General features: G+C 35.1%; 1 protein-coding gene across 1 annotated transcript in view; it reads right to left on the bottom strand.

Annotated features, from left to right (window-relative positions):
* Positions 1-26,957, bottom strand: part of LOC136848145 (uncharacterized) — a 307,270-nt gene that overhangs the window by 73,084 nt on the left and 207,229 nt on the right. The window contains exons 3-4 of the mRNA XM_067120423.1: positions 19,615-19,746; positions 2,426-2,774 (exon numbers count right to left, since the gene is read on the bottom strand). Of these exons, the coding sequence (XP_066976524.1) occupies positions 2,426-2,774; positions 19,615-19,746 (481 nt within the window). The remainder of the gene's footprint in view (positions 1-2,425; positions 2,775-19,614; positions 19,747-26,957) is intronic.

The raw sequence follows: 26,957 nt of genomic DNA, 5'->3' as shown, positions 1-26,957 counted from the left end.
AATACCTCTTTCGAGAGTGAGTCACACCACTTTTTATGCGGACAGAAAGTCCTCTTGGCTTCCATCATCTTTCACTCATTAACTTTCTTTCTTTCTTTTTTACTTTCTCGCTCTTGCCTGTCTAGACAATCATCATCTCGATAATGACATTTGGTTGCCGGAGAAGACAGTCTTTCCACATGCAACAATCAGTCCATGAACATTGCAACTGAGGATAATGCGAATGCTTGACATTAGCTGTGACCTTTAACCATGTACTGATGTTTTATGTTTTCTTCGTATATAAATGCAAACATGACCGTGTTTGCGTACACACATACATACAGTATATACAGATACACACACATTATATATATATGTACATATATATATATACATATATGTGCATATGTATGCATGTTGTATGTATGCATGTATGCACAAACACGCATGTGTTTGCATGCACTCTAACTGACGGAAAACAGTCATTTTTCAAAATATATTAATCATGGCAGGACTTCACGTTAAAGGCTTCATGTAATTTTGCTTGTACGTAAAAATTACACAGAAGAGCTTCAACAATTAAACATTGCACAAAGGATATGGAAATAAATCAGATAAATATTCACTAAAAACAAAGAATATAAGTGAGACGTGAAAGAACGTAGTAACTGAAGCGAAAGAATAATTATTACAAAGGAGCGAAATATATTCGAAAGAGTGAAGTCTTGAATTTTTAATTCTTGTCATAATGAAGGAGCAAAGAATTTCGGATGAAAGACCACAAAGAAAAACGCACTCCCCATTTCCCCCTTCGCGCATATTTGTAACTGTCCAAATTTCATAAAATATTTACATATATTTTTTTTTTGGTACAGCTTCTTGCACAGCTTTCATTATTTTTCCAACACCGGAACATTCATTGTTATTCTGCGCACTCCAGGAAATATCCAATGGCAAGGCTTATCATGCCTTTTTTATTTGGTCATTCAGAGCTGGGATATAGAATATCATTGCGTGAAAGAGGAGAAGCATAATCTCTCTCTCTCTCTCTCTCTCTCTCTCTCTCTCTCTCTCTCTCTCTCTCTCTCTCTCTCTCTCGTCTAGCTGTTTACCTTATAATAAATAAATAAATAAATAAATATCTATACACATATATAATGTGTGTATACTGCATGCATGACAGTATTCATTATTTATGTATAATTCATTCATTACCAAAGATACCAACTACATACTAACAGAGAGAGAGAGAGAGAGAGAGAGAGAGAGAGAGAGAGAGAGAGAGAGAGAGAGAGAGAGAGAGAGAGAATGTTTGATGGAACATGCGAAGGCAAGGAAACCTAACGAACAGCTGATGACCAGAGATACGAACACAATCCCTCTGCGGTGTATGAAGATCAATGTTTCAATGACTCTCTCTCTCTCTCTCTCTCTCTCTCTCTCTCTCTCTCAGTGAGGACGTTGATAAGACCAGTTTTCTCTGATATACACGACGATGCAAACTTCATAAAGTTTAGTGTCTTCATAGCCCGGCCAAAATTTGGGTACTGGAGTCGCAATAATAATTATAATGGTCTCTAAACTGCAAAATCCGAAATATACCAACTTTGCAGAAATCTTCCACAACACCTGGCTCCCCTCCTTCCCAACTCACGTGTATCCTTGGATGAATGACAGAACACCTGGCTCACGTTTGCGAGATTTGTGGTTCACTGCCCACCAATTCCAACTGAGGTTACGAGCCTAGCATCCTTATCCCTAAGAAATTACTGTAAAACCGAAGGAAGGGGATCCTTATGTGCCATCCCAAATAAAGGGAAAAAGGACACACACACATACACACACACACATTATTATTCTAGGCGGGGCCAAGGTTATATAGACTAACAGTAAAAGAATTACATGATAACGAAGACAAAAAAATACAGACAAAAATGACTAATGTTTTCATAACTTATGCAATTTTCTTTGTATTAATTGAATTTAAATTTAATATTACATGAAGGCGTTGCCGTGGTCATCGACGCTACTTTGAACTCATTTTATGTTGTTGATTTTTCTGGGGATATTCGACTTTTTTAATTTCTAATTCCGAAAATTCAATATTTCTTATTAATTTTATCTAACTATTTCAACTATTGTCTTTACATTTTCTTCTTTATTTCCTTCTTTTAACTTTAATAAAGGATTTATGTATTTAGTAATATTTGATAAGAAATTGCCTGCCCTTAAGCTTGTTCCATTAAGTATGTATGTTCATTAATAATAATAATAATAATAATAATAATAATAATAATAATAATAATGAAAGTCAAATAAAGTAACAAGAAAACCACAACACATTACAAATTAAGTCTTTCTGCACTGTTTAAGACGTAAAGACCAAAAGACTTCACCTTGCGGCTCTACCATGAAACCCCACAAAGACCCAGAGGCCCCTCACCTTGCGGGGACAACGGGAGCGTGTGTCCGTTGGCGTCGGTGGAGTGCGACCCCGAGGTCTTGTTATTGCTGGAGTGGAGGCGACTCAGCCGGGGGGAGTCGTTGGCGTTCTCGCCCTTGTTGTTGTTCAGGACGGGCAGGGATCCCGCGCCGCCCCCGTTGCCGACGCCGACGCCTCCTGCCGCGACTCCGGTGACCCCGAGGCCGCCGCCGCTGCCCGTGCCTCCGTCGCGACTCCTGCCGCCTCCGGCGTCGCCGTCGGAGAGGTTGTTACCGGCTCTGGAAGAGGACTCGTGAGGGAGGTTCACTCGCGAGGACGAGCTGCTCTTGTTGGTCAGAACTGGCAGTTTCTGTCGAGGGGGAGAAAGAGAGGAGTTAATAATAATAATAATAATAATAATAATAATAATAATAATAATAATTAGTGTTAACATATTTAACATAAAACTTCGATTTCCACACAAATCCTATTAAATACCTGTAATTTTAGACTGATTAATTTTAGGGATTTCTATAAATCTACAATTTTCGTTGGAGGAATATCTGTTGGGAGTGGGAAGTTAAATTAATACCCGATAAATATGGATATAAATACGGAGAATATTGCTCGGGGTTTTGACGTAAATGTTAATAACTGCAATTTTAGACTGATAAAATTTAGTGATATCTATAAATCTATAATTTTCGTTATGAGAAGTACCTGTAGTCAAATTATCACCTGACTGGTGTGAGTATAAATACAGAGAATATTGCTAAAGGTTTTGACGTGAATGTTAAGTTTCGAACAAACAGGGCTGAAAATAAAACGACGTGGGGTTCTCTCACGCTTAGTGAATAGCGTAATGAACACAACAATGAGATTCATTATCATATCATTAAAAGATGTTCATGTAAAATTAGTTGATTCACCAGTGGGTAAATTCGATATATATATATATATATATATATATATATATATATATATATATATATATATATATATATATATATATATATATATATATATATATATATATATATACATACATATGTATATATATGTATGTATGTATGTATGTATGTATGTATGTATGTATGTCCTTTATATGTGTGTGTGTATGTTAATGCCATTTAAGCAAGCTGCATTCATATTTAAAAATGTTTGAATTTTGGGCTTCCTCGTATCCTCATCAGTGATACGGAATATCCTGCAACGCTGAAGTGTAAACTTTTTAGAAACAAAAACTGTTATTATAACAGATGAAAATACAATTCTGAGCTAATGTAACTAAAGTGTTCTAAAGCATTTGAGGTATTTTTTCCCTTTGTTCGAAATCATCGTTGCTACAATTATATGCATCATTACGACGCCAAAATAATGCCTAATGCCTCTTTTCTAAGGGAGTTTTAGTTTATTCAAGGTTGCTACTGACTTTTATCGCCCCGATTAATCACGCACGGTTTTCCATGTGTAAAAAAAATTGGGTTAAAGCTTTGTCAGTTCCCGAGGAAGCTATAATTATGTTTGTTTTTTCATGCACCTAAATTTTAAGTCTTTAAATGAGAGAGAGAGAGAGAGAGAGAGAGAGAGAGAGAGAGAGAGAGAGAGAGAGAGAGAGAGAGAGACTTGAAATATCTCCTTCAAAGCATAATAAAACCTCGACACCATGAAAAGGGAATCTTTATGCTGCCTGTGCTCTTCTGGTCACTCTTTATGTAGATAGATGAGGCACGTTGCTGAAGGAGCACCGCGCATGCGCGAGTGGCTCGCTCGAGACAGATGGGCCCCTGAGAACAGCAACTTTGCCACACTTGAAATATAATTTGGGAGTCATCAACGTGGTAACGAAACGTTTGGCCTTTGCTTAGGCTGGAATATAAAAACGCCTCTTAGTAAATGTTTGCATATACATTTAAAAAAAAAACACATATTCGTCTATATTTCCTTAGATTTGTCAAGTTTGAAACTCCTAGTAATTGGAATTCAGGAATGATGATGGCTCTTAGGTGCTACATGTTATGCTAGAAGTCCCGCTATGACCAACTGATTACGTTTGAAATGGTGTTGTAAATCAACGAAAAAATTACTTTTTTAAGAGCTAACACACCAACGTATATCTACTCAAGTCTACTCTTCAGTCGTTTTACGTTAGCGGGATTAAAAAAAAAATGGCACTGGGAAGGAAGATTAACTAGTTCCTTCCTCTGGTTCCTCATCAAGTATTGGAAGACCCTTTGATGATAAAAATTCCCAGGCCTTAGGTACTTGTGCATTCTTGATGATTATCAGCTAAGAGACTCAAAGTAGGATCAAAAATCGTCTACATCGCTTCGTCTGAGTCTTGGAAAACCTTATATCTGAAGTAACGCTTCATCATCCCATATATAAAGCCCTTGCCTTAACCAAAAATTTTATATAAAAAAACCAGTGACTATCAGTAAACAACAATGACTCAAAAGAATATACATAAAGTATTAGCTCACTGAAATTAAAAGTAATTTAAACAAGTAAATCGAGTTTTCTGTACAGCGTATAAACAAGGCCACCGAAAATAGATCTATCTTTCGGTGGTCACGGTATAATGCTGTATGAGCCGCGGCCCATGAATCTTTAACTACGGCCCAGTGGTGGCCTGTCCTATATCGTTGCCAGATGCACGATTATGGCTAACTTTAACCTTAAATAAAATAAAAACATCTGAGGCTAGAGGATTGCAATTTGGTATGTTTGATGATTGGAGGGTGGATGATCAACATATCAATTTCCAGCCCTCTAGCCTCAGTAGTTTTTAAGATCTGAGGGCGGACGGACAGAAAAAGCTGGCACAATTTTTTTTTTTTACAGAAAACTAAAAACGAGGCACATCTTTATCGATTTCCTTTGGAAAGGAACCTGAAACCATAAGCCAGGATGATTTTGAACACACCACTTAAAATAGACCCTCATATCCTCTTCGCTAATTTGTTGTGAATTTTTCTCAGTGCGTTACTGAATACCTTTTTTTTATTACTCTTGTAAAGGATTAAAACTTCCAGTGGCAGCGAAACAAGCAACTTGTTTGGAATGGGCAAAAAAAATCTATTTTATTCGGAGAAAATTTTAAACTTTTGAGTTTTCTCCTCTGATAATTGTCATAATTGTGTTTGGTTAAAAGAATATGAAAATATTTCTCTAACATAACATTTTCTTTTCAAATTTACAGTGTCTGAAAACAAAAGTCAAAATATTTACAGACAACTAAAAGACAAATCTGGACTTTCAATTTTTTTATATAGTAAAACTATATTGAGTAGAGTTAGATGGAAAACATTTACGTAATTGAAAATAGGAATCCATTAATGGAATGCTTAGACTGCTGCACGAAAATTCCTCCTTTTGCCTGAAAAATAATCACCAATTATACCATTTTTCACAATCAGCTGGTCTTCATATCTATACTGGTTAGGTAAAACCCTTAGACCTCATAATCCAATTAAAGTTATTGGAATAATAATCAGCTCTGTATTTCCAGGCACTAAAAAACTTTTAAAATATTGGGGTAAGAAGCTTATCCCTTTAATTGGTGCTATTCCACTGTCTTTCTAAGGAAACTGATTATTATTCATAAGCTCCATGAAGCAATAGGTAATTAAGAAAGACTATTGTAAATGGTGAAATTTATGGGCCTTGCTATCAAGTCTGCGGAGAATTCTATGCGAGTTACAGAAGACCCATTAAATTTATGTTTGGTGTCTGTATGGCCGTCTCTGTTAGTCGACTTAGTCCAGTGGTCCACACTAGGTCTCTTACGCCCCTTATCCCCAACCAACAAAGCAGAAATATGGCTGTTTCTCGCGACATATAAATAACTAAAAGAACATGAGAGGTTCCAACAAAATAGCTAAATAAACGATCCAAAAAATAATTTTTCCCAGTTGTTCTAAGGTTAGTAAAAAACAAGTAAAAAATGCAGCGAAGTTTCTTCGGCGCAATCGAGTTTTCTGTACAGCGCATAATCAAGGCCACCGAGAATAGATCCATCTTTCGTAGGTCTCGGTATAACGCTGTATGAGCCGCGACCCATGCAACTTTAACTACGGCCCGGTGGTGGCCTGTTCTATATCGTTGTCAAAAGCACGATCATGGCTAACTTTAATCTTGAATAAAAATAAAAACTACTGAGGCTAGAGGGCTGCAATTTGGTATGTTTGATAATTGGAGGGTGGGTGATCAACACACCGATTTGCAGCCCTCTAGCCTCAGTAGTTTTTAAGATCTGAGGTCGGACAGAAAAAGTGCGGACGGACAGACAAAGCCGGCAGAATAATTTTCTTTTAAAGAAAACTAAAAACATATAAAAATGGTGATTATTTTGCTGAAAAGGAAAATCACGGTCGTTTATTTATGCTTTAATAAATAGAAATTAATTTCCCACGATAAAAACAGTCTGCCATTAAGAAGAAAACTATAGCACTGCCGTTCTTTCAGAAAAAAAAAACAATCACATATTTTTCCATGTTTAATGAATGATAAAAAAATTTCTCATAACAAAAACATTACGTTCTTTAAATATACATATACCTGCGTCAATAACCTTGTCTCTGATTCCATTCAGGGTGTCCTAGGTCAATAATACCATGATTTAATGCAACATAATACGGCGACATAATATATCAGTGTTTTGAACATTCTTGCCCCACAAAAAGCAAGGCAATAATGACCTCCTGTTTGAATTAATAAAGAAATATCGTATAACAGAATGGGATTTTAATCAAACCTCAATGGCTATTAGAACTTATTTCTCTCTCTCTCTCTTTCTCTTGTTTGGCTTTCGCCATCAATCAATGATCTCATATGAATGACAGTCATCATAAAATATCGTCCGATGACATCAATCACATTTTAAAACGGTTATTTTCCAAAAATTATAAAAAGGGATTCTCTAAGTTTATTATTAGAAACGCCGCTTTCAAGTTATTGAAAGGCAAACGTAAACAATTTGATTGTTACTGTATACGCAGGATAATGCACATACACAAACGCACACGCACACACACACACTTATATATATATATATATATATATATATATATATATATATATATATATATATATATATATATATATATATATATATATATATATATATATATATACACATACACATACACACACATATATATATATATATATATATATATATATATATATATATATATATATATGTGTGTGTGTGTGTGTATCGCAAAGTCCTTTGGGAAATCATCCTTACCATGAGATTCTCTCTGATACGGTCCTCTCATAGAGGCAGGACCATCCCAAACCCCCTCACCCTATCCTCTCTCAGGTCCCGGACATTCATCAGATCCTACAAAGGAAATAGGGTCTGTGTTACAGAGACGACATCAAGAGAATTTCTGTCATTGGGGAAGTTGTCTGTTGTTCGGCGTCTTGAAGTAAATTGTTATTCTCTATCTGATTTTTTATTTATTATCTTTCCACTTTTGCTATACCTTCCAAACTGGTTTCCTCGTTTTTATAATTTTCCACTTTTTTTTGCTACGCCTTTCAAACTCTTTCCATCTTTTTTATTATCTTTCCACTTTTGTCACACCTTTCAAACTTATTTCATCTTTTATATTATCTTTCTACTTTTGTCACACCTTTCAAACTTATTTCATCTTTTATACTATCTTTCTACTTTGGTTACACCTTTCAAACTTATTTTATCTTTTATATTATCTTTCTACTTTTGTTACACCTTTCAAACTTATTTCATCTTTTATACTATCTTTCTACTTTGGTTACACCTTTCAAACTTATTTCATCTTTTTTTATTATCTTTCTACTTTTGTTGCACACTTCAAACTTATTTTCTTTGGGAAGTGTTAACCTTACATGTATGCATCTCTCTTGAGAAGCTTAACCGGTCAATGTCAGCATATTTTGCTAAATGTCAGCATTATTTTCAGTAGCCGTTTTCCTTGTAGCCTGCGCTTCTTGAAAGCTAAATTTTAAAAACTTTTCATCGTTAAATGCCTGTTTTCATTTATTTACTTTACTAAATAAATAGGTTGTAATTCCATATACGAAAACTGATTTTCATCACTAAGCAATTACTGTTTGTAATTCCACAAGCGAAAACTCATATTCATCACTGAACAGTTCCGCCTTGTAATTCCACAAGCGAAAATTCATTTTCATCACCAAACAATTCCTACTTGTAATTCCATCACCGAAAGCATACGCAAACGCTTGAAGCCAAGCAAAGAAAATAACGCAAACCTAATTTGGCGCTCGCGTACTTTTTTTTTTTTTTGCAAGCGTTGATTATTAACCGACTTTCGGCACACGTCGATATCACCCACCCTAATAACGCGTTTGAAGAACCATTTTTCTGAAAAGATACTCAACGCTCCGTGCAAAATATCGTCGCAATTATGGAAAGCAATTACCGTCTCGATTTAAAACTTAATTCACAGCGATTTCGGTAACCCGGTGCGATTTCATTATGTACGCCATGAAGACGAGACGATCAGGCTCCTGGTGACTCATGAGGCGGAGTCTGTGCCAACATAATCACATGGTAATTAAACATTCAATTATGACGTTGCGTCACATAAAGAGAGAGAGAGAGAGAGAGAGAGAGAGAGAGAGAGAGAGAGAGAGAGAGAGAGGTCTACTTCGCACAACACCTGGATTCTCCCTCCCTCTCTATTTTAAGTAAGTTGATAACATGTTGTTAATTTACAACGGCAGAATGACATCTCATTTTTATCGAGTGAGACTGCAATACTACATTCATGCGTCATGCGTCATTGGTTTGTTTTCACTGATTTGATTTTCCTTTTGATGCTCGCGTAGCTGTTTATTTATCTATTTATTTATTTGTTTATTTATTTATCTATTTATTTATTTATTTATCTATCTATCTATTTATCTATCTATCTATTCATTTGTCTATCTATCTGTTTATTTATCTGTTTATTCATTTAATCTCATTTTTCTCTTTGTTTCACCTTTAGGAATTACATATGGATATTTGTAATGGGTTCGATTTCTATCAAGACAAGGTTAAATACTGCACAATACTCTCGTGTAGACTTATCAGGCTTTCTTATTAAAACGTTTTCCAAGTTACATTTTTGTAGTTTAACGGCCTTTAGCCGTTTTATGGTTTAAATATCACTAATAATAATCACAGCCATTATCATCATTATGTAAAGTATCACATCACTTAAGTTCTAATGGATTCTACTAAAACATTTTTTTCCTAGCTCGTTACCAGCATTTTATTAGCACTGAGTAATTTATATCAGTTGGTTTATTCATGATGCGTCACTTTATCTCGCTGCTTTTGCATACTTGTTTGGGATAATATATATAATTTCTAATTTTTTTTTTACTTTGGCTCTTTACAATCGCTAACTAAACTTATATTTTTATTTAGGTTGTCTGCAACGAGCTTCTTTATTTTGTCTAAATGAATGATTTTATTTTATTATTTTACCAATAATTTTTCCGAAGAATTTTACTGATCAAACCTGCTAGATAAAAGTAACATTTTGATTCGTTATATATGTTTTCTAAGAAGAAGAAGAAGAAGAAGAAGAAGAAGAAGAAGAAGAATCGTGCAGCCCCAGACAAATAACCTTCCATTCAAGAGACGCCACGGCGATACCACACTGGTCGTATCCTAAACACTTCCTGTCCATCGCCTTTATGTCATTTCCGTATTGATTCAATGATTGGCTGCATTATCTGGCGTAACGACGCGCGCGGCCAGTCATTGGCAGCCAGACAATACGAGACAAATCAACAGGAGTCTTCTCGTTCGTCTGAATGGTCGGACTTCAAAGGCAGCGCCGCCGACCCAAAAACAAGTTTATCGTTCGGTACTTGACTCAGTTTAGAAGAAGTAAACAGAAAACTGGCGGAATAATGTCACAGGTGTTGTGTCACTGTAGGAATGAAAGGTGTTTCTGTATTAGTGTCGTCTTGCCGTTTGTTAGGTCGTTTATCTGCCTGTATACCTGTTTGTCTAAAGGATACTTCTGAGGCATGAGCTTTGTCACAAGTTACTTTGAGAAACTGTGGAATCGAAAATTACGCAGGACTATCTCTCTCTCTCTCTCTCTCTCTCTCTCTCTCTCTCTCTCTCTCTCTCTATATATATATATATATAATACATTATATATTATATATAGTGTCAGGTCCGAGATATTTTATTGTTCTTTTTTTTCTGGCCTTCATTCTTACCCTTGAACCTCTAAATCACATTGTAGGTTTGACTACGAGGGGATAAAATGTCTGGTTTTAGTGTTATACACACTGGCCTTCAGTTAGCTTGCCCAGGTAATTCCTTTTGCACCTCTAGGTTCAATTGTTTTAGACCTGTATGGCCCAGTGGGTAAAATGTCTGCTTTTGAGAGACCTGGGTTGATCCTGATGAGTCAGAAATTTATATATATATATATATATATATATATATATATATATATATATATATATATATATATATATATATATATATATATATATATATATAAGCATGACACTATATATATATGCATGACACCAAAGCCTGACATTATATTTCATCCTCGTGGCCAAACCTCCAATGTAATATTAAGGTTCCAGAATAGGAATGATGACCATAAAAAATTTTTAAAAAAGTCTCCCAACGGGTATATCAAAAAAGGTTGGTTTTGTTGGCGATCCGTTGCCGATCTTCTTAGCTTCGGATGACGGGATCCAGGAGGCAGATTGAATTGATTTTTTTTTTTTTTTTTTGCCCTATAGGCAATGGTATTACATTTTATTTTTTAGGTACTTGTTCAGTGCAGCTATATGTACGGCTTGTAAATATTTCAATATATTGTGCAGAATATATATATGTAAATTACTGGATAAGTGTATGTATGTATATATATAGATGTATATATATATATATATATTTATATATATATATATATATATATATATATATATATATATATATATGTATGTATGTATGTAAGTATGTTTGTTTGTATGTATATATATATGTTATATATATATATATATATATATATATATATATATATATATATATATATATATATATACAGTATATATATAAATGTGTGTGTGTGTGTTTGTGCAGGTGCATGTTTCTCCTGAGTTCTTGGAGTGGATGTTTGTAAATTAACTGAATGCTTTATGCTTTGCTGAGCTAACTTGATTTCATCAAAATCTGCAATTTTCAGTGTTTTAAGCATCCTTTATATAAAATTTTGTATAATGAATTATTTACCTTTGAGATCAATGACACCGGTCTATGAGACAGCAGTTTGCGTTACTTAATCAATCAGTATACTAAATCTACTCTGCTGCTAACCAATTTCTGACAGCCAGTTCGGACGAAAATACTCATGGACTGATACTGCACAAGAGGCGATCAGGTTCAAGAAAGCTGGTCTCCTCTACGATACGCCTTCGAGGAAGCCAAGGGGGAAACCAGGCAGACAAAATTTCATAGGTAATTTGGCACGATGAGGAGTCTCAGAGGTCTTCATCATGGCAGCGTGAACGAGATCTCTGAATGCAAAGTGTGATGTGACCTTCTCCCTGAGCCTTGAGACAGACCGACCTCTGGACCTTGGAAAGGAACAAGACCTGGGGCAGAAGTCAAAAGTGACCCTTGGTCTCCCCGGTCGTCATTAAGTAAAAATCATTCCAAGGAATGCCAAACAACATCCCACGATAATGCTAAGTATGGAAAGGACTGGACGTAAACTCCACTTTCCAGATGGACGAAAAGGACTTGGATTTCTTAACAGCTGTGAGATGATAGTAGAATGATGATTTTATAATTTTCTTTTCTTTTTTTGCAGTGACAAGTGAAAACATTAGCAAAGACCATCCGACTCAGTGTCAGATATTTTCTGAATCTGGATGGAAAAGTGATCACAGGATGTTATTGTGAAAAATTATTTTTGACCTGCCTCAAGATACAATATGCATTGTAAAACAATACGAAGTATCAGGACATAGAAAGACTGGAAATGAACGAACAACTAGAGAAGACACCATGATTCGGAAAACATTTTCAAATATATGTAAATCAATGCCCAAAGACTCTGTCTGAAACCAAGTCAATTTCGCCTTCACTGAACTGTACATACATTCAATTAGAGTCTTTGACATGGTAACAGTTTTGAAACAGCCAACGGAAAACAAATAAACGGAACGGTTATCTTCGCCAGTATTTACAATGAACGGCAGGAATTTGACTTCTTCCCCCTTCTCCGCATTTATCCTCTCGCTGCTGTTTATAAAAATGAGTAAATACTTGTGGAAAGACCACAAAAAATTTCTGCCAAGTAACTTCCTTTTGAGGAAGAATCAACCAGTCCTTTTGCTGACGTATTATTAATTTTTAATGTTCAATATTTCCATTGATTATCTCTCAGCCCTTGCTTACATATTTCTAAAAAAAAAATAAAAACATTTTACCTCCTGTATAGTGAGCTCAGATACCTAGTTAGAGCTTGAAAAACATTTAATCATTATTTCTGATCGCCTCTTTGAAATACCGGTTGACGCGAATGGAAAACTGATATACCACGTACTCGAAATAACTGGAGATACTTTGTCACCACCCACACGTCACTTTGATAGAAAATGCCCCGTAGGCCACAAAAACTACGCGTCTTAAAATAAACTACAGCCTTTTAAAGCTGACAGCCTCTCAGCCTTCACAGCCCTACACGTTGTTTGGAATAAAAATAATACATACATAGATAAATACATAAATACATACAGACAATCATACATATATACATACCAATGACCCGCTTTCTCTGAAAGGGGGTAACTATAAAGAGAGAAATTAACTGCTGTATATTCTGAAGCACCATTTACCCTCATACGCCGGCAGAGAAAGCTCATCAAAACCACAATGATTTTCAAGTCTCCATTCTGATGTCTTTGGCAATCACTGGATGATGAATGTCACTGGGAATGTAAAAATGAAAAATTTTCGAACTGACTACAGAGCCCAGTTAATGTACTCACGGGCCTATCTCGATTTCTGGAAAGTCACTGGATTAGGGAAAAAATTAGACGAAAGTTGATTTCTAATTAGAATAAAAACCGTAATTGATAACAAATTTAGGATTCTTATTTACGTTAACTGCTCCTTTTCGATTTTCAGAGAGCCGCTCCAGTAAGAGTATTACAGAAAATAAATAAAAAAAAAACCATAATAGATCATTCGTTAAGGTCCTTCAACGCAGTACCATTCCCTTTGAACTTTTCGCCTTTATTTATATTTAAGGAAAGTCTCTGCTGAAAGATCATTATAGGCAAGAAAAAGAAGAAAAAATAATTCGTAAGTTTAGACAACGCTGAAAAATATCTACTGCAATACGAATACCCCACAGAAAAAAAGTATTAAAAAATACAACTAACAACTCTAAAAAGGCTTTAAAGAACTCATTGTTCTTTGAACTTAATAGTCTTATTTAGATTACTAGAGAGTCACTTATAGAAGATTATCACTGACAGGAAAATAACAAGTAAAATATGCGCCGAAGTTTCTTCGGCGCAATCGAGTTTTCTGTACAGTGTATAATGCTGTATGAAGCTGTCAGCCACGGCTGTGGTGGCCTGTGTGTTGCGGTGCCAGTCGTACGATCATGGCCAAATTTAACCTTAAATAAGATACAAATACTGAGGCTAGAGGGTTGCAATTTGGAATGTTTGATGACTGGAGGGTGGATGATCAACATACCAATTTGCAGCCCTCTAGCCTCAGTAGTTTTTAAGATCTGAGGGCGGACAGAAAAAGTGCGGACAGAAAAAGTGCAGACAGACAGACAAAGCCATCTCAGTAGTTTCCTTTTACAGAAAACTAAAAATGTGAGAAACAAAAAAATAAAAAAATATTGCTAAATAGAACGCACTCTTTAACACCTAGCCATTGCCCTCAATAGATTTCGAACACGACAACCACGCTCGCGTTTGAGGAAACACCTTGGCTGCTTCCTCTAAGCAAACCTCATTTCCTCTCCCTATTTCCTCACAGCTAGTCCAACGCCCTCTGCCCCTCATCCCCCCAACCCCCAACATTCTCTAACCTCCTTCTTTAAACCCCCACCCCCGGCCCAACCGTATTAATGCCACTCTTTTGCTTGTTTTTAGGCAACAGTTTCATCTAGAAAACATCAATCCCTTTTTCTTTCCCGATTATTCGCTTGTTTGGCAACTTGTTTATAAGTTGCGATGGAAAAAAGAAAAAGAGAAGGCTTGCTTCATTAGCGATAGTTTAACAACATCCCATCTGATGTGAATTTAAAGCTCCGTTAGGAATCTACAGTACATGAAGCATACTATAGAATTATCAAAACTGATGACTTTACATGAGCATATCGCCATTTTAAATCAACCTCAGGGAAATGCAATGCTTATCTATAGAATTTATAACAAATTTCTCTCTCTCTCTCTCTCTCTCTCTCTCTATCTCTCTCTCATATACATATATATATATATATATATATATATATATATATATATATATATATATATATATATATATATATATATATATATATATATATATATATATATATATATATATATATATATATGAATTTATATAAATACAGTATATATACAAACATATACATATTTATACATAGTGTGTGTGTATAAATTCATCACACAGGCTTCTGTCCAATGTTAACTGAAGCACGTCTATAAAAAAATAAACAAACGAATATTCCCTCATTATTAATAATCGACAAAAATAAACAAACACGAACAAAGGTAATAATAATACTAACAACAGAGCTAACAAAACTATAAATAACAATGACAATAACAATAACATAACACAAACTTCAAAGTAAGACGGCAGCTTAGCGAGGAAACGAAGAGTGACATTGAAAAACAATTAATGCGATTTAATGAACCGTATGTCGCAGTATCTGTTCATATTCCCTTCCGGGAAATCTATAATTATTGGGATTATAATGTAACGTCCTGATATCGCAATTATTACTAGATCTATTATTACGACTGAAAAGTTGCTGTCGCCAAATGCATGCACAGTCTTTACTCGGAATGTAAACAGCAGTCTCTCTCTCTCTCTCTCTCTCTCTCTCTCTCTCTCTCTAAGTCACACACACATATACACACATACGAATAACTGTATGAAAGAAACGATGAACATCATGCAAATAACTCTCTCTCTCTCTCTCTCTCTCTCTCTCTCTGTCACACACACACACACGCACACATATACACACACATTCACACACAAATAACTGTATGAAAAAGACTATGAACAGCATGCAAATAACTTTCTCTCTCTCTCTCTCTCTCTCTCTCTCTCTCTCTCTCTCTCTCTCTCTCTCTCTCTCTCTCCGACAATCAATATCAGAAAGGATATAAAGAAATAAATATATAATGAAAGAGTGAAAAATAGAGGAAAAGGCAAAAGATATCAAATACTTGGAACGATATCAAATAAGCATTTGCAAACAAGTAATATTGGAGTATAAAAAAGATTCACAAGCAATAAATAAACACAAGCTGAAAATATTACAGAAAGGTCATAAATAAATGTAGTGACTGTAACAGGGTTTTGTATGCAGGAAGTAGAGACACATGAAATCAATAAGAAAATAAATGAAAGAATAAATAAAATGAGGTAAGTAAAGCATGATTGAAAACAACAGAAACTAGAATAAAGGATAATTACAATATCTGACGCCATATCAGAGCACAATCACGATGACCCAGAAACTAGGTATCCTTTAAATAACCAAAAGAACTGTATAGCTTTACAGGTACATAACAGGTACACACACAAACACACACACACACACACACACACAACACAAACTCCCCAAGACAGGGGCCATCTTTTCTACAACAAACTGCCATATATATATACATACAGTACATACTTACATAAATACATACACATATATAATTTATATATATTTACATATATATGTATGCGTGTATGTATGTATGTTTGTTAGTGTGTAAACACGCACGCGTGTCCGTACGAAATAATTCAGTGGTTTTCCTCCTGAATTATACTTGAGTGGCTTTTTGTCTCTTGTCGCCAAGCAAAGAAAACGCAAATTAAGGGTAATGGTTCTAATGCGAGTCTTTCAATTAAGTGTAATTACCACCAAATGAACTCTAATGGAAGAAGGAATCTTGGGGTAATGCCCTTTCGCCGCCACCTCTTATAAATCTGCCCTTCTTTTTTTTTTTTTTTTTTTTTTTTTGCTGTCCGTAATAGCATTGAGTTCTTCTCAGATTAATGCAATTTGCTTAGTAGGTATCTGTGTGCCTAAACGATACTGGCGTAACGCAGTTCCAGACAAAAGGTTTAATTAATTCCAGTGGGTTTAGTAAATGTGACGAAATAAATTTAAGCAGTTGCATGGCTGTAAGTAGGTTTGTCTAAATGGTGCCACAGAAACGCAAAATTAGATTTTGGGACATAGTTAACTGCGGTAAATTGTCTAACCTGTTGCAACAAAGTGCTTGTACTTGAGATTTTATATATATTGTTAATTTTGACGTATATGTTAACAAAGACTATACTTAATACGCCTTCTTATAAATTACCATACATTCAGAAAACAACTGAAGGAAAGATTAAGAGACGTGAGATTAAAATTAAAAGAAAGATTCAGACACGAGAGATTAAAATTAAAAGAAAGATTCACACAAAGGGATTAAAATTAAAGGAGAGATTAAGAGACGTGTGATTACAACTTAAGGAAAGATTAAAATACTTGAGATTAAAATTAAAGGAAAGATTCAGATGCGTGAGATTAAAATTAAAGGAAAGATTAAGATACGTGAGATTTAAAATTAAAGGAAAGATTCAGAAACGTGCGATTAAAATCAAAGGAAAGATTCAGATACGCGAGATTTAAAATTAAAGGAAAGATTCAGATACGTGGCACTGAAATTAAAGGAGCGATTTAGATACGTGGCACTGAAATTAAAGGAACGATTTAGATACGTGAGATTTAAAATTAAAGGAAAGATTAAGTTAATTCAGATTAACTGTGTGTTCGTTCATACAGCTAGGTACAAAACGTTTATAACCACTGGGATTCGTTGACGTCATACTTATTAAACGCGGAAACTCGGATTAAAATCATCGTTTCTGCAGCTAATTGTGGCAGAGATTATAACAGTACTATAATATTTTCGAAATTTTTCACTTACATCGCGACGATAATAATGGTTATTAGGACAAAGGGTTTAACATTGCATGAACATAAAGGTGTTGCAACGGTAGACTCTATGTTAATAGATTTATAAACGCAATTGCCATCAATGTCAATCATTCATACCGCCTCCGTGATGTATTACTATCGTTGTATAGAATCAGCAAATATTTTAAAGAACCAGAGTAAATAGGTAAAAAATGCGCCGAAGTTTCTTCGGGGCAATCGAGTTTTCTGTAGAGCCGCTACAGCGTATAATCAAGACCACCGAAAATAGATCTATCTTTCATTGGTCTCGGTATAATGCTGCATGAGCCGTGGCCCATGAAATTATAACCACGGGCCAGTGACGGCCTATCCTATATCGTTGCCAGACGCACGACTATGGCTAACTTTAACCTTAGATAAAATAAAAACTACTGAGGCTAGAGGGCTGCAATTTGGTATGCTTGATGAATGGAGGGTGGATGATCAACATACCAATTTGCAGCCATCTAGCCTCAGTAGTTTTTAAGATATGAGAGAGGACAGAAAAAGTGCGGACAGAAACAAAGTGCGGACAGAAAAAAGTGCGGAGAGAATAAAGTGCGGACGGACAGACACAGCCGGCACAATAGTTTTCTTTCATAGGAAACTAAAATGACGTTTCCGGGAGACTCCAGTAACGGAGAACAGGAGCCACTAATAAGCTAAGAAAGAAAATGCTTGTGTAAACGGGATAGCAATTAACGGAAATTTGAATAATTAATCCCAGTTCAACATGGAAATCAAAATCACGAAGCTGAAGTGATTTCTGGAGAAAAATAATTACTGATTACAAGACTAAGTAATATCATCACACAAGGAGCAGTTATTTTGGAATTATAATAAAATGTAAATTTCAATTATTTCGTGTGTATTCCAACTTATGCTTCCACGATTGACTGATTGATTGATTTGGCATACACTAGCGTTACAACTACCAGTACCTTCACGCTTACTCAATTACTTATTTATTGCATATAATACTGTCCAATAACGGTCCAATTTTATCATTTATATATTAGTCGCCGCAGTCCATAGTTTTCTCTGCCTGGACTATTGTTACGAATATTTCCTTACTAACTATTTGTTGTTACTATCCAAATTAAGTATTTTAACCAGGTCGCAGATTCGCAAATCTTAAGTCCACAGCATATCGACTCGTAATTGAAATAAGCTGGTTCAATTTTGTCACATCTATAAAGGCTAAAACATTGCCTCCCATTTATTTTCATTAATTTAAGGTTCGTCAGGCCATTTTTATTCGTCTGATTTACATGTCTGCTTCTGTATATGTCCAACAAAACCTAAAAAAAAAAAAAGATAAAAGAAATCATGTTAGCGTTCTGCGCTAAATTTTGTTCGAGATGTCGAATAAATATTGAGAATCTTTAACAAAATCTTTTAATAGAATTTTGAAAGATCTAATTAGCAACAGGATTTTAGGCAGAAATGACCCTTTAGCCTGACTATACCCAAAAATCGGTCATTTGCGCCATAGTAAACTGGAAAGACAGTAAATTACGTTACATACATACTTTGCTGCAACTTGCAACAATATTATTCTTGGCCTTTCTTATTCCAAAGGGAAAGTAATTCACAGCAGCATAACATGTAACGAAAAATCACTCAGAAATATTTCTCAATAACTTCAACAACAACCTATTTACAATTATTACACCCACTCTCATGCAAATAAGCTATAATTATGATCTATTTATCACGTAAATAAACCCACGGCTGCATAAAACTACTGAATGAAGCCAGGGTTAAGCCTAACAAACCAGCGATGTAATATCAGTATCATCACGAGAGCTGTGACGAGTCTTCAAATACTCAAGAATGTAAAGTCACTAAAATTTACAATAAAAGAATGAAATGAAACCTAGTCTTATACTCTACTAGACAGCGAGCATTTAGGATCTAAGGTACGTTGCTGAGCATGCGCACGAGGGACGGTACCTGAGCTGTGATGAGGCCGTTCTGCCGAAGCTTGCTGGACAGAGGCGGCCGGCTGGTGGTGGCATTCCGGCCGAGTTTGTGTAATGACGAATCCTTGTGGTGGTGATGGTGGTGGTGGTGGTGAGCGGGGCTCTGCAAGACAAAGGAAGGAAATGGCAATAGCATCTACAGGTCAAGCACGTGGGAAATTGCGGTTACAGCTTAGATTACTTAATCTATGCGTCACTTACAATCTGGTCATTACTGTTGCTCACGATAAGTACTTGCTATCTATAATGATCTATTTACTTTCTACTTACTGATGTTTATACTTTGGCTATCAGCATACAAATCACTACATTTTAATTGCTAGATTTTTTCTACTTTACTGAATTACTTTTATGTTATCTACATACTTTCTAATTCAAATGTACAAATTTAAAATAGTTTTCTCTTTAAGGAGGACCATTGCACCTTAAATCTAATCATAACCAATTGTACTTACAAGAACACAGAAAACGGAGACACCACAATTCCCCAACAAAGCATAAGAGGTTAGGTTACCTTAGTTTAGGTAAAAACACCGGACATGAAACATAACCCTTGTTTGGTAATCAAAGTTGTATCTAACAAAGGGCAATTCATTTATTTCCCAAAGGTTTAAGTTTTTATTTCCTGCAAAGTTTGAAAGATGTTTAATTATTAATTATTATGATTATTATTATGGTGAAACACACTGCAAAAGTTTGAAAGATGCCCCACAATTATTATTATTATTATTATTATTATTATTATTATTATTATTATTATTATTATTATTATTATTATTATGGTGAAACACACTGCAAAAGTTTGAAAGATGCCCCACTATTATTATTATTATTATTATTATTATTATTATTATTATTATTATTATTAGGTGAAATACATCACGCGAGGTTGGTATCTAGACCCGGAAACTAGACCCTGAGGATCTGATACCACTATCCTGCTTTCGTAGGATTTCAGCATTCCTAATTATCCTTGCTGGAACCACTGCGCAGTGGTGAACTTTTTTTGGAATAATCCAGGACCCAGGTTTGTTCATCTAATCCTCTCCAAGTTCATTCCTCAGGTTCTTTGGGATAACTTCTAGAACTCCAAGGATTATTATTATTATTATTATTATTATTATTATTATTATTATTATTATTATTATTATCAATCGTAGATTCAAAGTGAAATATGTCGGATGGGCAGGGACATATGATTATTATTATTATTATTATTATTATTATTATTATTATTATTATTATTATTATTATTATTATTATTACAAATCAAATTTTTTAGGTAAACTATAATCCATAAGCTGGGCACATGACTTATCATTAAATTTCTCTGTGACTAAAAAAAAAAAAATGAAATATCGAATTTCATATCATTAATAATAATCCCTTTTGACACTCTCATCAATTTCTTCATCCCGTCTACCCCAAGAGTCCCAAGATGAACGTTTTTTTCGAAAATTACAACCACGGTACGGCCCACTGGCTGGAATCGATTTGGTGTAACGCGATTCCTCGGTTCGTTAGGGAAGCCTGACTCTCTTGTGAGAACGTATTAATGGCACCTTTGATAAGACCCGTAATTATTAGCACGAACTCTGAAGGCTCTAATTAAAGAGGGGGTAATACTAATTATTACAAGAATAACAATGTTGTTTTCCACGCCACTGCCATCGTAACTGTGTTTGTTTATTTAATAATAATAATAATAATAATAATAATAATAATAATAATAATAATAATAATAATAATAATAATAATAATAAGAAGAAGAAGAAGAAGAAGAAGAAGAAGAAGAAGAAGAAGAAGAAGAAGAAGAAGAAGAAGATTTATAATATTAAGAAGAAGAAGAAGAAGAAGAAGAAGAAGAAGAAGGAGGAGGAGGAGGAGGAGGAGGAGGAGGAGGAGGAGGAGGAGGAGGAGGAGGAGGAGGAGGAAAACCTGAATGGATGAAACTTTAAAAAAGATGAAAAGTTATTCACAGTTCCTAAAGCAGATAATTTTTATAGTTCTAACACTAAAACCTTCAATGAAGGACAATTTAGTCATTTAAACTTATCTGCTAATTAATTCTCTCTCTCTCTCTCTCTCTCTCTCTCTCTCTCTCTCTCTCTCTCTCTCTCTCTCTCTCTCTCTCTCTTTTCTTGTTAATGAACGAGATCATCAAGATTTTAAACTATAAAGACTGCGTCCTTCTCAAGAATATGGGGATTGATTTTACGATAATAAACAGATAAGAAAACCAATAAAATAATTAAGTACACCAACAAATAGGTTTACGGATACTCATACATAAATCAAAATAGATGTTGAACCAATGTCTCAAAGATACAAATACTTAACCTTAAGGAAATGCAAGCCATATTTGCGTACATTTGGAGGGTTGATTCAAATACATCCAAACACCAGTTACCATTTTATTCATCTTTTCACAGCAGAAACGTGAATGCGTCCTTCGTGAATTTCACGGGAGCTTCGCACTCCAACCCTTTATAATCGTATATATGCAAACGCGCGCGTACACGCATCCACATTTACACACACACACACACACACACATATATATATATATATATATATATATATATATATATATATATATATATATATATATATATATATATATATATATATAACAGTGCAATTACCCTCTTATCTGACTTGGATAATACAATGTTTTTATTAATTTTCAAGTTCTTAAGTACATCCATATCCTTAGTGGAAATGGTGTTAAAAATAGCTAAAACCCCAAAATTTTTCGTTATTCGCTTTAAACCATTTCCACTAAGGATATAGATGTACTTAAGAAATTTAATATATATATATATATATATATATATATATATATATATAAGCATGCATACATCTTTAAATGAATCACTGCATATAACTCTAGAGAAATAGTTTCTTACGTCCATGTATCCAGCTACGCAACGCTTCCATCCCTAGACAGAACGAGAGAGAGAGAGAGAGAGAGAGAGAGAGAGAGAGAGAGAGAGAGAGAGAGAGAGAGAAACCCTACGAAGGCGAGGTTCGGAGGATGACAAGTTGCACCTGACAAGATTAGATTTGCAGGTAGATGGAAGTGGGGAGAAAATGGTTGACGGAGGAAGGAGGGCACAGGAAAGGAAAGAATTACCTACCTGTCAATCATAACGTGGAACATCGTGTGATTGGTGGCGGATATGGGGAGCGCGCCAGAAAAGGTATCGTGAAAACAAGGAGGAAATCGGATTTCAAAAGAAGGTCTATAGTGCGAGCTCTGCAAGAGGCGATAACCTCCCCTTCGTTTGCGAAACCGATTTTGAAAACTACATCATAATGTTGGTCTAATTTTTTCAGACCCATAACTGCAAAAAAAAAAAAAAAAAAAAAAAATTTATAAGACAAAACTTAAATTTGCTTCCATAAAATCGACAAACCAATCATCGCCAAGCAGAATGCTAATGTATAGTGAAATAACATTATCATTTTTCCATCTGTATTCAATTATGAATTTCCCAGCATCAAGAGAATCTACTGACATTCCTTTGACTTCAAATTCAATAGGGAATAAGAAGTGAAACCAGGTTATCGAAAAATGCTTTAGCAAGTCAATGAGTTCTGTTGCAAAAGGAATTCCCAACGCTTCATCCGTATTTGGTGACCTGGTGTGCGAATCTCACCAACGTGAAAATCCAGTTCTCGGTGTTCTATTAATTCATTCGTGAATCCACTTCATGGTATGAGACATAGGCCTAAGAATATTCACAGGTTACTGATTTATAAGTTTCTTCTTTGGTATGAATCACAACCAGTGGACCTTCTTTACTATGGGTTCTTCATGCATCACTCCTCTCATCAATGTGAATCGTTCATGAAGACTGACTTAGGTAAGAACCACTGGTTCACAAATATGTATCTATCACTCAGTGACTAATTTTTTATGGGTTACTCATCCATGGATCTTGTGGATGGATGGATTCATGAAGTGTATTTAGCCAAAGTGCAGGTTCTGTAGCACAGAGAGCCATTAAACTCCATAAAAGATGGATAGTTCAAAACGGCTTTTGCTTTAAAATATATTATGCTGCTATGATTCCGTCATTTCTCAGAAATGATCCAATGTCAAATAAATACCTTATTTTTTATTTGTCATTAACCATTTAGTCTTCCTTAGTACAATTCTGCAACGATAAAATACCTTATTTTATATGATTCTCCGGTATTTAAATTCCTTACGTGGATTTATTTAGTTTTGTAATAGAATTGTGGATCTCAAGATTGTATGATTCTTCGACCAATAAGAATGCCTTCTTATGTTTGTGGTTTTGAACTACAGCTCACCTATTTGGAGGGGAAATGGTTATACTTTCATGATTCACTGATCCGTAAATCCCCTTGTTCCAGAAACTAACCAACTCAAAAATCTTTTTAGTAGTACGAGTACCATCGACAAACAGCTGCCTTATTCAGTAAGAATTCCTACGCATGCTCGCAGGACACTAATTCATAATCTCTCCTTTGATACGAGTCGCTGACTTTTACTTTTCTTAATTGGGATAGGTTAGGCGTCCATGAATTTCCCACCCGCTGTGGGTCACTAACTAATCCATCTAGTCTCTGTGAGAGTTTATCAAGTGACGAACTGCCTCTTGAGTGGATTATCGACCAACCAATTTCCTGACTGATAATGGCCTCTAAGACATCAAAGAATAGAATGATCCTTCGATCCCTAAATATAGTCTTCGGTGAGTGCCTTTGAGCCTTGAACATGGTCTTCAAGCATGTATTCTTCCCTAAAATTTGATTTTTAGCCAGTATTCTTTGCTAGCATAACTAAATTAGCGTGAGGGACTGTTTCAGTAAATATATTTTTTGTTGAAAACCAATGATTCATGAGTCCCTTCATAGACTGAGTCACTGAACTTGAGACTGCTCTTGGCAAACTGTTCATCCAACAAATAATAATTTTTAGCAGTCGCTGATGTTGGATTAAACTGGACTTTCACAGAGTCTGGTTCTGTTTCCTTACCCAGATCTCGAAGATGATAATCTGTTCTTTCTAACTATGAATCAGCCATCAATTATAAATAAAAGGGCATCCGATATTTTCTAAATCATCTGAGGACCTTTTAGCCCTCTTTTTAAAGAGAAGCCAATAATCTTAACTATATCATCTGATACGTCATTTGGGAAAATTTTTTATTTAACATGAGTTATGTCTTTCTTCGTAATAAGTTAATATCTCTTATCTACGAAGTGATGCAGAAAATGAAGCTGTAATTTCAAATGAAACTTTAATACCTAGGATATGAAGGGGCCACTTTACTATAATAATCTAGAGGTCCATAAAATCAAGATTCCTTAACGTAATTTTTGTGTTATCTTATATATCCCTAAGCAGATGATAATATGGGCATATGGCACACTGTCATCACGTGATCACAATACTCTGGTAATTTCTTCAATCTTGAGACGTTTTACACAGTTTATGTACACAATTCTCTTCATCGTCACCGAAAATATTAAAAATTTTACTTGTATCCATAATAGAGCACTTAAGCTTTTGTAAGGTCCGTTTTCATTCAGTTCAGTTCTTCAAAGGAATATAATTCTATTCAGAAAAGTCGGGAAAAAATCACCTATCGATTCAAGAAACCGAAATTCAAAAGCTTAATTCTCGCGACGGAGAAAGTCTGATAATCCGTTTACTTTGATACCTTGAAGCAATAACTTCTCTCTTAGAAGTTATCGGGGATTTATTACCATAAGAAGGATCATAAGGACATCGTTTACAATTATTATTTTACCTTCTAAGAACACAGTAACATACTCTCACAACCATTTTTCATATATATTTTGCTACCTATGGTTATTTATCAAAATTGCTTGGTATCACTAGGAAACATTACAATTTACATAACGTTGATGAATTTTAGCAAATGGTGTTTCTTTTTCAAAGGGAAATATGAATTGAATGCCTAAGAAATTTATCATCTCCGTATTATGTAAAAAAAAAATTACCAAGATATAAAAAGGGCTAAAATATAAACTGGCAAATGATATATTTCCTAAGCAAAAAATGCAGGCGATTTTAGGAGAACATTTTGTAAACTCTATGGTGCATATTTGTCGTGTTTCACTAAGTTTATTATTTTACTTGACCAAAACTCATTTCCCTGACTCATATAATTTACAATTTAGCAGTCTGTTGTAATTTTGAATATAGTGATCAACACGAAAATCCATTTAGTAACGCTGCAGATGGATAATGCATATTCCTTTATTAAATTGAACGTTGAGTTCTTTACCGATTAGTTGGTTGCAGTAGTGTTAACATCTCTTGTTAAATTTTCATAAATTCTTTATATGCAGATAAATAACAATTATAATATTTCACCAGATATATTCTGAATTTCAACTTATAATAATCAGATGAAAGGTCAAAGACGTGCATGGGAAGAAGACCTGATTAAGGAGTATGAAGACTCAGAATTATATAGAGACAAAACAACAAAGAACAAAATAGAAAAAGCTACATGAAACCCATGCACGGACAGTTCGTAAGGCACATTAAAGAACTGCCCAACAACGAAACATGGCAATGGCAACAGAGAGAGCGGAGGTGGGGAGGGTTACTCAAGAAAGAAACAGAAAGAATGATAACAAACAGCAACACAAGATCACACCCTATGTACAGGGTACATCCAAAGAGCAACAGATTGCACTAATACCTCGAACAAGTGCAGGAAATCTAAAGAAAACAAAGAGACCAAAAACCATAATACAGACGAATGTTCAGCACTAGCACAGAGCCAGTATGATTCGAGACATGATATGCGGAGGCAAAAGCCCTCTACTGGAGTCTGCAAAAACTATCAGATAGCCGGCAGCAACAAGTGGTACGAACACCAGCCTGATGGAATAGTAGAAAACGAGCCGGCAAAATTACTCTGGGACTGCAGTATCTGGACAGACAGTGGGATACAAGAGACTTGACCAGATCTGAGTAATCAACAAAACCCAGAACAAACTGCTACTCACAGATTTCGCAGTCCCGTGAGACACCGGAGAGAGAGAGAGAGAGAGAGAGAGAGAGAGAGAGAGAGAGAGAGAGAGAGAGAGAGAGAGAAAGAGAGAGAGAGAGAAGTTCCAAGATCTGCGGATTGAACCGACAAAGCAATGGGATATACCAGCAGAGATAGTGCCCAAAATTACCAGAGCCCAAGGCACAATACAAGAACTCTTGAAAAGAAACTTAAGAAACTTCGATAAACTGGAAGCCGAAGTAGACCCAGTACTCATATAGAAGAGCGTTCCACAAGAAACAGCACA

Source organism: Macrobrachium rosenbergii, chromosome 18, assembly GCF_040412425.1.
Source record: "Macrobrachium rosenbergii isolate ZJJX-2024 chromosome 18, ASM4041242v1, whole genome shotgun sequence".
Lineage (NCBI taxonomy): Eukaryota > Metazoa > Arthropoda > Malacostraca > Decapoda > Palaemonidae > Macrobrachium > Macrobrachium rosenbergii.
This window is presented reverse-complemented; position numbering and strand designations above follow the sequence as displayed.